Source organism: Amphiprion ocellaris, chromosome 15 (assembly GCF_022539595.1).
Source record: "Amphiprion ocellaris isolate individual 3 ecotype Okinawa chromosome 15, ASM2253959v1, whole genome shotgun sequence".
NCBI classification, from domain to species: Eukaryota; Metazoa; Chordata; class Actinopteri; family Pomacentridae; genus Amphiprion; species Amphiprion ocellaris.
This window is the reverse complement of record NC_072780.1, coordinates 16189060-16202419: the sequence shown is the minus strand read 5'-3', so window position 1 is coordinate 16202419 and position 13360 is coordinate 16189060. Positions and strand designations below refer to the sequence as shown.

Below are 13360 nucleotides of genomic sequence, written 5' to 3'. Positions count from 1 at the left end.
TCACATAGCTTGATCTTTCACCGGGGTCAGAATGGCAACGACACAACAACAGAGTCTCCCTGACAACATCGCAGGAGTTGGGCAACTGCTGACCACAATCTGCAACACTTGGACTCTCGCAGTGGTTCAAAACTCACGCATCCAAACAGCAGTGAGGCCGAGAAAAAAGGGCACCGGGGACACGAAACCTCCAACACTGGCTCCTGCTGAGTTGGTCGCGTCCCCCGAAACGTGATCTCTCTATCTCCTCAACCCCGTTGTGTTGGTGAGGGAGGGGCGGAGGGGGAGGGGGGGGGATCTCAGGGTGAGAGGTGTGCAAAAAACGGGGTGGTGTCGGGTGGGTGGAGTGTCACAAGGCCACAGCGGTGCACGGGTGTTTGAGCTTGCAGGGCAGCACTCCTCTGTTGAGCTGGTAAAACTCCACCAGGTGGATCAGGTCGGTGAACTTGGTGGCGCCGTCGTCGAGGGTGAAGAACACCTGACCGTCCTCTTCGCACTGCAGACCGGAGCCAGAGGGAGGAGAAGGGACAGTTAGCCGCCGTGACAACCATGATCATCATGTTGATCACACTACCCTTTTTCAATTCCCTTCATTGACAAGGATCATGCAGACATGTCCAGTTTTCTAAAATGTCTCAAGCGGGCAGTTTTTTGTCATTGCAGTCCTTTGAGAAGATCTACGGACATCAATTAATTGTGTATTGACAGAAATTTCACTGACACTTCAGTCTTAAATATCAGTTCAGCTTGTGGATGGACAGCCATGAAACTGCTCTCCGATGAATGAGGTCACATGACTTTGGTCATTCCTGTCCACATTAACTCTGTTTTCATGCAACTGTCATGCTAACTGGAGGTAAACCTTGGAAAACTAGCAAACAATCGAAAAACAAAGACATGAATTAGGCTTGTTCCTATTAACTTTGGCGCAAAAAACTAGGCTGTGCATTGTTCTCAGAAGTTGGCGGTATAGGATATGTTCTACATGACTGCAACAAACAGAGTAGAAGAAGCCGTAAAGAAATCCAAAGTCAACTTTTTTCAGAATCGGCCATTTTCATGAATTTGTCCTAAGAATTTTTCAAATCTCCACAAGATACATACTGGAAAAGATGGCTGAACATGTTAACAGTTGTAAGAAAAACTATAAGTTCTCTTCAGGTATTAAAAGACTTCTTTTTTGATCAAATAAACTGAAACCTTCTGCATGGCTAGATACCTCTAGTGTCAAGTGAAAAAGAACGTCTTTGGGCGAAGTGGCAATTTTAGTCAATTCAAATAGAGTTTTGGACTGCAATAAAATGGATGCAAACAGATGTCTGTGCAGGGGGAGGGAAAACAGATTTTAAAATGTTAGAAAAGCATTTGTTTTGGAAAATGGTTGATAGCGATGTTAAATGAGTGTAGCTGGCTCACTGTGACTTGTAGAGTTTTTCCTCCAACAAAGTGGAGGTGTGTATTCAGTGCCATCTGTCTGTCAGAACAATCAAGCAAAAACTGCCAATTTCACAACACTTAATGGAAAACCTATCTATCTATCTATCTATCTATCTATCTATCTATCTATCTATCTATCTATCTATCTATCTATCTGTCTATCTGTCTATCTGTCTATCTATCTATCTATCTATCTATCTATCTTGCTATCTATCCATCCATCTATCCGTCCATCTATAGGCAGTTTTGCTGTTGATGCCGACCAGCAATGAATGACTGAATGCAGTTTTTAGTAAATGGGACACAACATGAAATCCAATGAGAGTCACTGTTTCTGTTGTAAAAACTGATCTAACAGGACAGTTCTAACTAGATGGAGTAAAGCAGTGATGTTCCTCAGTGTTTATGTGTCTGTAACATATCCACTGCTGTGTGAAGCGACTAACCGGTAGGATCTGGAAGTGCTTGATCTTCTGGTGGTGGCACAAGGTGAGCACAAACGCTTTGGGATTACTCTGACTGTCCCGCAACAGGAATAACCTGACACAAAGAAAACAAGTTGAGAACGGATTAGTTCATATCATGGAATGTATGAAGTATATATATGAATGTCATGAATTTTATACAATTAAATGTCAAATGCATCACAAAGAAACAGTGATTAAAGGTAAAATGTTTTGCTGACAATCCAAAAAGGATTTTTCAACACTGACATTTTCCGCTCTAAGCTTTTCATGACAGCAGCTCGACAGCTGTGAGAAAGTAATTTTTCCTTGCAAGCCCTTTCCCCAAAGCTTTCGACTACATTTCACATGAGCATCACTCACCACTAGATAATGTCATAAAACCACATCTCTAAATCAGCTTCCCAGCCTCTTTCCACTCACCCGTCGACTTGCCCTTGTTGTATGATCATTTTGTGGGCTTCCTCTCTCATGATGCGACCATGAAACCATACCTGTGTCCTGTGGATTACTGAAAAACACACATTTTTGATAGAAAATGTTGTTCATAGCCACACGATATCAATGTATCTACCAGCCAGGGCTCCAGACTGCAGCCACTCGGTCATTTGTGTGTGTCATTTGTCTAATTTTTGGTAGTTTTGTCTCTTGCTTTTGTCATTTTGTGTCTCTATTTTGTAATATTTTGTCTTGTTTTTTGTCTTATTTTTTATCTGACTTTTGTTATTTTGATCATAAAGTAAAATACTATATCATTCAGTTCCAGATACCTGTGACTAAATGTTTTGTGCCTTTGTAGAAACGCTGTGATCTGTAAGTTGTAATGTGTAAATGAACCGAGGCATAATATTGTTGAAACTGAATTCAATTTTTCTTAAGACATTTCAGGTTGTTCATAGTGTTTGTAAAAAGATAATTCCTTGAATGTGAACATTTTCAGAATGTACTTTTTTTGTACTAAAATAAAGGGAAAAAGTTGGAGTTGTGGCGATTAATAGGATATTATGCTGTGATTTTACTGGTCCGGTTCACTGGAGATCAAACTGGACTGAATGGCCCCTGAACTAAAATGAGTTTGACACCCCTGATCTAAACCAGTCAGTAGATGGTGTCAGTAGAAAAATCTGATTTTCTCTTTTTGATAGGACTGCCTCACACAGTTTTCGTGGCTGCAGTGGCTCTCGATGTGATCCAACATTTGTGGGGAAAAAAAAGTTTGCCAGTTCAACTGCAAACCTTAAATATGAAACAATTGTGAAGTAGAACAACAAAATGAAGCATAAACTCCACAGGGACAGCTGCACTGAATGAACTGCAGCACCTCCAACTTAATCAGTTTCTTCTCTTAAAGCAACACTTCGCTGTGATTTATTTCCATCAAAAATAGAATAATAAAATGACAAATTGTTATTTTATTTCCTTCAAAATAAAATGACAAATTGTTAGTTCTGTAAATTAGCTATTTATTGCCAAAGAATGGATCGATAATACAGTTAAAATAGAAAAAAAAATATGAATGTGTGGCACTGCATGTGGATTGAAGTGGTGCTCCTAAACTTTGTGCTGGTGTTCCTATAACTTTCAGTAAGGAGAATAAGTGCTGCTATTGGAATAAGTTAGTCTGGAGCCCTGTTTAAAAGTTTTTTCTGTTGCTACTGGGACAATGTCAATGCAGTGAGAGTACCTGTGCTCAGAGACGATGGATGCAGTGGGCTGGGACTGCCCAGGACATTCATACGCTGGCTCCTTTTCTATAAGAAAGATATTTATTATTACATATCATCATATACAAAAAGCTTTCGGCCTTAACCCTCCCTTTGACTCATGAAGCCTCCGTGACACAGTGTAGCACAGTGAAACATCAATCTGAACCAAAATACACGGAATGTGATTTTCTGTGGAATTACATTGGAGTTTGATCCTTTTCAGTGCAGTAAATAAACACTGTAATCAACTGCAGTCAACCACGAACAGAAAAGTTGAACGAGCAGCTGCTTCTCGCTTCAGCCTCATCAGAGCTCTGAGCTCAGCAACAGATAAGTGCAGCTGCTGCACAGTTTTAATTTACTGAGAAAAGTGTGCTGGAGGGGAGCAGTAAACTGGTTCAGATCGGTAAAAGGCGTCTGCGCACGCTTTCCATGAAAGTATGACAGCTAGACTCAGAAGTGCAAAGACTTGTCGAGACTGTTTGTTCACAAAAAGCATTCAGTATTAAATAAAATCAGAATCCAGTTAAAAACAGAACCAAAAAGGGAAACAGGATGATAAAGCTAAATATTCCAACAAACTGCATTTTGTGCCAGTCGCATTAAACTGAAGCTTCTATATGTCTGTGTATGAATCCAGATTTTCTTTTACTTCTTGAAGATCTACTCCTACAGCAGAACTGACTTCAGGCTTCCATCTGCTTACCCTCCAGGTCTGTCCCTCCTCCAGTGCGGCACTCTGGGCCTCCACCGGGTTGTCGATGACGCGTCCAGTCCGTCCGGAGAAGTCCATGGCAACCAGGGAGTTCTCAGATACACTCCGCTGTTAGGAGGGCGGTGGGGGACAGGGGGAGGGGGTACACAAGAAGTAGGGTGGATGGGAGGTGAGGCGGGGGGGAGACAAGGGTCAGAGGTCAAATGAGCCAGACACACTCACTGGAGCATAACAAATCCTGTCTGCACACAGACCCACTTTAGTCAAAAAAAAAAAAAAAAAAAAAAAAAAAAAAAAAGCTCCTCTGAGGAAAAGCACAAGCGTCTCCTGGCTTTCTGGTACTAGTGCTCAAATCATTCAGCTTTCCTTGTAATGCATCACTCGTAACTAAAAATATAAGTTCAACCGAAGAATCACATGCTTCATTTTTGTGCAGCAGTTCTCATATTTATTCCTCCTTAATGCCTCCAACACCAACAATTCATGTGGCCGTCAAATTAAAAAACTTTGCCTAAGGTTTGGTGTTTCAAATTTGGCTCCTTTTTACGACGGATGTGGCATAAGTCCAAATTAGACGTAATTAGCAAGCACGCTTTTTTCTCATGTGAATGTCCAGAACTAAATCATTGTAGAACTGCTGTTACAGAGTAAATGTCCATAATATATAGATATTCAGACCTTTGCTAAATGTTGATCATTTATTGTGCTTTATTCCTATTTTTAAAAATCACATTTTCTCTATCGCATACTGTATCTTTTATATTCAATATCCTAAATTTTCTAAAATGTACAGAAATGTAAAATGAACAGAAGATGAACTGCTAGTCTCTGGTTTCAGCTTCTCCGCTCTTATATTACAGTAAACTAAATATCTGCCTGGTTGGACAACTTGGGCTGCAGAATCTGAGTTGAATTATTTTTCCGGATGACCTGGCCGTTTATTTGCAAATAAAAAATACACTATTTGATTATTTAAAACTGAAAGTAACTTTAATTTAACTGTAAATATAAATGCAATCTATATTACTTCATTGTGAGCAAAATTCCTAATGTTTTACAGGGAGGTTCGCATACAGGAAAACTCGCTACAGAAGTCTGTAATAAACGTTAAAAGTCCTTCAAGCACAAACTTTGTATATATTGTAGAGAATTGTGACTTAATTGAATTCACAATCTTTCCAAAGGAGCTTATGACACCTTTTCCAACACCTCATGGTGTGAGGGGATTAGACCTGATGTAACACAGCATGCACACATTTCTGTTTGCTCAGTGTGTGTCTGTGTGTGTAATCTTTTATACAGTGTAGGTGTGTCTGAGCATTGTGGATTTTTTTTTAACACTTACTCTTTAAAATAACTCTAGGGTACGATGCTATGTACCGCTGTTTGTCTAAATGAGCACTCTGATTTGTTTCTGGACAAAAGGCTTTTCACTACAGGACCCAGCCTCACCTGATGAACAAAGGTCAACAGCAGCAATGATCATTTGAATTGAAAATTAATTTCAGCATGGGACTAATCCTTCTGATGCAAATGGAAAAATGATCCCACCAGCATTGCATTTTTCCTTTGTGTGACGCACACGGCAGCCACAAAGTGAACTGGTTTCCAATTTACCATCAGGTAATTAATGGATCAATCTGGATTGGTCTTGGCTGAATGGGGGCTTTAGATTGCAGCTGTAATAACATGATATCAGAGAGCAGATCCTCACCACGGGCGCAGAGAAAGGCGAGAGGTTCGACTTCCTCTGCTGGGGGACGTTGTAGCTCTGATACAGAACAATCCCATACTGTGGAGACAGGAGACAAGGAGACGACTGTTAGGTTCCAAATAGCATCATACATCAACCCTCTGTAAAGCGAATACAGTCATGGATTTAACTACACCACATAAAGTTAAAGGGTTTACTTTGAACAGTCTGAACGCGGTCATCCAGCAGGTCCTGCTCTGTTCGTCCTCGGCACACAGCATCTTCAGTTCCTTACAGTCACTCCTCACTTTACTGGGCTGTCAAGACACAGCAGGATGTAAAATTAATGAGCTACACATCATGGACATGAACATGGACCTTCAAACACGTGGCACTGCAAGAGTGAGACTGCCAAATCATAGTGTGACTGCTGCTGTGTTTTGTAACACAGGCTTGTACTCTCATGACGGAAAAGTTTCGTCTCAGGGGTTTTAGAGGCATCAACAATTTTGTATGGTCTCTGCTAGCCAGTACTTATTACTGATATAGAAGTTTCACCTCAAATGAAATTCAAAAAATTCAGACAAATTTTTAGAGGTATAACATGTATTCACACACAAACTTCTTTTATTGTTTCTATTATTCCTATTTATCGGGATTTATTTTCCTTAACTATGCCTGGGCATTTATGGGAATGATTTTAAATTTCTTCTAGCTTTCCCTTGTGCTGCTGTGGTAATTTTCTTTTCCTTTACTGGGGAACAATAAAAGTCAGCGTACATCTGATATTATCTTATTTTAAACTACTATCATTGTAATCTCTATGGATAAGTAGTACATTGCAAGCAATTGAACAACACAAAAATACATGCTAATAATTTTATTGTGGGCAAAACATTAGGAGACAGCATTACGACTAGACTTTCAGCTCTGGCCCACGACTATTCCAACACTACAGCACAGACTTTCTCCTTTTCCTTCCACCAGAAACAAGGTCGTTAGACACACCGCTCCTTAATAAATTCATTCATGTCTCCATAGCAACAACTCAGCCACCCCCAGCCACCAAATAAATCCCTTACCAAATCCTGCACTGTCACCCCCGCTGACAGCATCTGACACGCCACTCGTCTACCGTGTGTGTGTGCGTGTGCGTGTGCGTGTGTGTGTGTGTGTGTGTGTGTGTGTGTGTCTGTGTGTAAAAGAGAGGTGAGGAGGTTAGGCGGGCCAGATTCCCTGTACCATCCCAGCTTATCCCGCTGGGCTTATCCCAGATCAGCAGGTGACCCACCACAGATAACTCCTGGAGTGGAACACAGTGCTGAGTGTGTGTTTAAACCCCCGCTGGGCAGTTTAACCCTTGTGTCCTCTGACACAGACACACACACACACCAGATAAAATGTATGTAGAGAAGAAGCAGGTGCTTCTCATCAAGTGATTGTAATAAAGATCGGATAACAGCCAGCCACACACTTCAGGTAGGACGACTATGATACATAGTTCCATTCCTTGTTATGAAAGTTTAATCATTTTATAGAATTTACTAGAACAAATCTCTGTTTTTTACAGGTAAAAGTAAAATAATCTCAATTTTCAGCACTGGAGTAACCGAGTTGCTCAGGATGCAGTGTTTGCCTGTGTGTTACCTTGATACAGAACTGGTAGTCTGTGGGGGCGTTGTGAAGTTTTCTGCCCGTGATGATGGTGAAGATGTTACTATCCTCCAGATCTGACAGCAGCTGCAGGTGTCTGGGCTCCTGTTCAGCGTGGAGAGTTGGGGGAAGTCAGCAAAAGTCCGTGTGAGGCAAAATATTACACACTGCTGTAAACTACTGCATATAAAATTGCAGACCGTATATGAATTCCTAACTGAAAACATGAGAAAAAAAGTATTTTCATTGAAACTCACATAAACATACATACAATAAAACTGGGATGCTGCAACTGAACTTCAAGAGAAAAGCTTGGATGCAAAAGCTTGATGAAATGCATCAACTGAAAAGCAATCAGGACTAAACTATCACCTTGGATGTTCCTTTAGTAGAATAATAGAGACCCGAGCGCCGCAGGAACATGTAGAGCTTCTTCCAGGACTTGCGTCCAGGCTCCTTCACAGACAGATAGCCCTGGATCTCTGGACAGCTGCTCGAGTTCAGAAAGTTCTGGAAAGAGCACACAGCAGAGTCTATTGGGAATACTGCTGCATGGAAACTGAATACAACACAAATGCCTGTGTTTCTGCTGGAAACATTTCATATTGTGAAATCCAATTAAAAATGAGTATGTGTGGATGTCACAGTGAAATAATGAGGCTGTCTGAAAGCACATGGCACTGCGTATGTGTGTGTATATTTTTAGATGACCAAATGAATGAAAAAAAACCCACACCCATAATGTTACAGCTGGTCTACAGTGAGGATTTAGGTGCAGGATTTAATTGAGGCTGAGGTGACACTTGATGTGTCAAATCTTTGCATGTGTAATACTGGACGTGTCCCTTCACTGAGTCATCGCCTCACCTGTAAGAGCTGTGACTGAGGGATCGAGCCATCGGACTCCTGACACCAAGCCACCATCTGCTCTGGAAAAAAGTTCTGGATGGAAAAACACACAGACACCGACAATGATTGAGAGAGAAAGGGACAAAGAAGGAGAAGCACTAGAAACCACTTAGTGCAGATGCAAGCTCACAGCTCAGAGTGGGGTAGTGTTTCTCTCTGCAGAAAACATCTCTTTCTGTGTGTGTGTGTGTGTGTGTGTGTGTGTGTGTGTGTGTGTGTGTGTGTGTGTGTGTGATGAGCACAGGGACTCAGAGACAAAGTGGTGGGGAGAGAGAGGGCACTCCAGCCGAGGAGTAGATGCAGTATGATCTCACCCGCTGATGTAATCCCCTTTAGCCAGCAGCGCTACTCTTAGCGTGATTGACAGGCCGCGGCCAGCACTCTGGTGTTTTACTGTGCTCATTACCACAGAGCTGAGGTCACCTGCTGGCTCTGACACACACCTAAATCACCACGGCAATAATGTCACCGTATACCCGGCCAGCAGAGCCCCACGCTGAGTCCACATCACCAAAAAGTGCCACGCAAGCCGGTTAATGCTCACTCGCTGGCTGTCAGAGGTAGGCCCGTGTCCTCAAAACGCTTTGCATTTTTAGATTTTAGCAAACGTAGATTGAGAGCAAAAGTGCAATGAGTCTAACATCACCAGGAGGAAGACTGAAATAGACACAGTCACACAAAACACAAGTATCCAGAGTGACGACACATAGAAAGCATTGTGTGAGGAGACAATTCCAGGCTTCTGTGAAATATGTCATTCGATGAGGCATTAAAAGGCAAAACAAATATAACAGAATAACTATATATCTGACATCTATTGCACAGAGCTTGATTATATGGAGAAGTTTGAAAAGTGCACACTAAATACTTTACACCACTTTGGTCCAAATTGGAATATCTCTATTGGACAATTTACTGTAAAATTTTGGGGGGAGGCAGTCATTTTTGGACATCACTGAGCATTAATGGCTATGTTAAATGCTGCTAATAGTTTATCCTTCTGCTAACTGTAGCCAAAGATTAACAGCTGCTGCTAGTTTAGTTTGATGATCAGGTTCACAATGAAGCTTGTGTTGCTCATATGAAGCGTGACAAGAGCTGCAATTCTGGTGTTTGTTTGTTTGTTTTTGTATTTTCAAGATTCCTACATAACCCGTCTTTGACCATTGCTCTGGTGCCCCTAGCAGGTCAGTTTGAATTTGTGGTATGTTAATGGACAAACACTTGCACAACTATTTTCTTTCTCATCTGCCTCAGCTGTTCTCTCTGGTGACTAAATTAGAATTTTATATAAAAGCATGTGGTCACTCTCTATTGCCGTTTACATTTTTTCATTGGACAATACTGTTTATGTAAATGAATAACTAAACATGGTGCAATTTTTCTGTAGGTTCATGTTTTGACCGACAGTTTAAATTATTTCAACTTTTTTTTTCAGAGAAATCGTGTCTTGATCATAGTTTTGGCATGGAGATGAGGTCTAAATACTACAATACCCATGAACTTTGGACACAGTTGGATAAGAAGCCACTCAGAGGCACGGATCAGAACAAACAGTAGGGAATTTTAAATGCTTTGTTGGCATCACAGCTGCTGAATTCTGCCTTAACCAACAGTAAAAGTAAACAGATTGAGGCTTTAGCTCTCACCCGCTGCTTATGGGACAAAGTTGAAAGCCTTGTGATTTTTGCCAAAACGTAGACAAAGAACCAGATATTTCATAAAGCAGCTGTAAATTATTTGGACTCATGATTGAAGGAGGACGGTTTCATACTGACCTAAGGTGACGAAGAGCTCCAGCTGTGAGTAACATGATATTTTCTGGGGGTCTGAAACAGCTGCTCCCCCACAACTCCCATCACAAGTTTTTAATTTTGTGTTGAGTGCAAATTATTAAATGTTAGTATTTGAGGTGAATCATTCTTCATGCTGAACATTAGCATGTTCGCATTGTTACTGATTGTTAAATACAGCCTCACAGTGCAACAGGATGTAGTCTTTTTGTCTTGTGACTATCAAAGAATATTTCGAAGAAGAAATTATTGGGAAAATTTATTTTCAAAGCTCCTGAGTATTTGATGTCCCACTTAGAAAACACAAGGAGTCTTTAATTTTCGGATAAAATCATCGAACGTAAAAGTATTGACTATTTTCTTCCATCAGTAGCCCCAATCCAAAAATATCGAGGATGAAAAGCTGCCTGACCTCCTGCTGTGTGTGCGTGGGTGTGTGGGGCTGCGTGCTAAACCGAAGCAGTCAGAGAAAGGTCATTTCAGGGATGCGAAAGACTCACCAGGGGGTTCCTGAAGAATTCATATTTGGCATAGTTCTTCCTGAAGAGGAATTTACTGTCACTGCTCATGGAGGCTTGAACCTGAACCACCAGCTCGTGGTCCTCCAGACATCTCTCTGTACGAGGACACAGAGACAGACAGTGTTAGCCCCCTCAGCTGTGTTGTCTTTGGATGGTCCTCAGGGACGGCATCTGAGGCAAACCCATGTTTAAATCAGTGCGCACAACTTTAGGACTCATTCATTTTCAAAAAAAAAAAAAAAGTCGTCAATTTTTTAGGGGAAAATTTTCAAAACTACTATTTACAGTCTAACTATAGTTTCATTGTTCATTCTTAAATTAATTTAAGGGACTCTGGCTACTGGTCTGCAGCATAACAAGCAACTCCCTTGCATGTATTTCCTCTCTTCTCGCTTTCTTTCTTTTTGTCCTCCTTCTATGCTTAATACTGACAGCATATTTGGAAATGTCACTGTCACCAAAGGACCTTGTTTACTGTCAGCTGTTTTGAACGGTGTCCTCTAGCAGCAGGAACCAACAACTTTTGACATGCAGGGACGTAAACTCAAGTTTTAAGAACCAATTAAATTATGGTGAAATTTGTCATATAACAGAAACACTGAGAGAAAGCAGTGCATGTTCTGTAAATATTGAAATTAAGTCCAATCACATTCTGATCATCTCTGTCGCTTTACTTCATCAAAATGATCCCCGACAGGAGTTTACTTCCACATCTGCCACTACGTCATCGATTGCACACATACAATGACACAGCAAGAAAAATCGTCTGTTACTAAGAGACGAGCAAGAGGTTAAATGAGGAGGGGCTGTGAAAAGAAGATGCACTGTGAAGCGGGGAGGGAGGAGGTGAAGGTGGAGAGGAGCAGTGGTAGAGATGGAGAAAGGAGGGGAGGGAGGAGGAGGAGGAGGTGGTGCTGGAGAGAGGGGCATTGCAGGAAGATGATGTCATGTATTTAGGCTGATTGCTGAGAGCAGCGAAGTCATAAGCAAAGTACAAGCCACAGACAAACACACAACCACACATTAAGAGCTCACGTAGGCCTAACCTGCTCGTTGTGCGCCGCAGAGGCCCAATTACTTTCTGTGTATGTGTGCGTGTGTGTACGTGTGTGTGTACGTGTGTGTGTGTGTGTGTGTGTGTGTGTGTGTGTGTGTGTCTCTTGGAATTGAGGGCATATGATCTCAGAGTGAGGCAGATTAGAAACTGATAGTGGCAGGATGTTCCAGTTCTGCGTGGACACACACTCTGCACTAGATGAAGTTTTATTGAGGCAAAACACACACACACACACATGCAGTTGTACATATATTTTGGTGAAACTGTAGCCACTGGTTTTGCTAAAAAGAAAAAGTATTCTGGCTGCAGTTTAGGGGTGGAAATGTCTGGACACTGTTTGTGTGTCACCGTGTGTGTGTGTGTGTGTGTGTGTGTGTGTGTGTGTGTGTGTGTGTGTGTGTGTGTGTGTGTGTGTGTGTGTGTGTGTGTGTGTGTGTGTGTGTGTGTGTGCTGGCTACAAGCAGGGGAATTTCCTGTGGAAGGTTAAGGAAAGATTGATTGGCTAGCAAGGCTAGGGGCTCGTCCGACGGAGACCCGCGATTGGTTCCTCGCGGCTCTGGTATGACGCTTTAGTCCAGGCCTCTCTCTCCGCCCTTCCCCCCCTTCTTTCTCTTTCTCTCCACCTTCATCTCTCCCTCTCTTTTTCCCTCCCTCCCTCTCCTCACCTCACATTCCATCTCTCCAGTGCACTTTTTTTTTTTTTTCCAGAAACACAGATCAAGCAGGAAAAGCACAAAGCGATCCTTTGACTCTAAAAATACGACTCGGGGAGCAGGAAAGCCTCACAGAGGACAAAGACAGACCCAGAGTAAGAAAAAATAAATAAATAAATAAATAAATAAAGCTTCAAAAGGAGACACAGCAAAAGTGAAGAAGCGAAGCACGAGTCTTGTGTTTTTCTTTTTTTTCTCTTTATCCCCTGAGCAAATTATTTGGGAGGGAACTGGCATGTGAGGCGAACATGGAAAATGCTTAATCCTACAACCACCACACCTCCCTCTCGCGCTGTATAGGCATACAAGCACTTGTGCCATGCTCAAGTGAACATACACACTGAGGGCACACACAAGAGAGTATCTGCACCCACACAAGGACACACAAAAGGACTATAGACACACGCATCAACACAAGACTGATACAAACCACAGAAATATTCAGGGATGTAGAGAAAGATAAATCCTGTATAACACATTTTGCATATCTTTTCACTCTGGCAAAACTTTCTGAATCTTCATGATATATTTTCATGTTATGTATTGCAGCGTGTGGTATAAAATCATATTTCGTTTGCATTTTTATAGAAAAAAACAAAAACTGACTGCTCTTTTTTCTGGAAAACATAACTGATATTGTAACGGTTTTTAATTCTGGTTGATTTCATTGAAAGTTCTTCTATATCACTTAATACATGT

General features: G+C 41.5%; 1 protein-coding gene across 1 annotated transcript; it reads right to left on the bottom strand.

The window, feature by feature from the left end:
* Window positions 1-349: 349 nt before the first annotated feature.
* Window positions 350-11077, bottom strand: LOC129350704 (growth factor receptor-bound protein 10-like). Its single transcript, XM_055018074.1, has 12 exons — window positions 11074-11077; window positions 10871-10986; window positions 8536-8610; window positions 8041-8178; window positions 7663-7773; window positions 6234-6332; window positions 6037-6114; window positions 4314-4430; window positions 3586-3652; window positions 2325-2412; window positions 1884-1977; window positions 350-496 (listed from the first exon to the last, which is right to left on the bottom strand). The coding sequence occupies exons 1-12, from the start codon at window positions 11075-11077 to the stop codon at window positions 350-352; spliced, it is 1134 nt and encodes a 377-aa protein (XP_054874049.1).
* Window positions 11078-13360: the final 2283 nt, after the last annotated feature.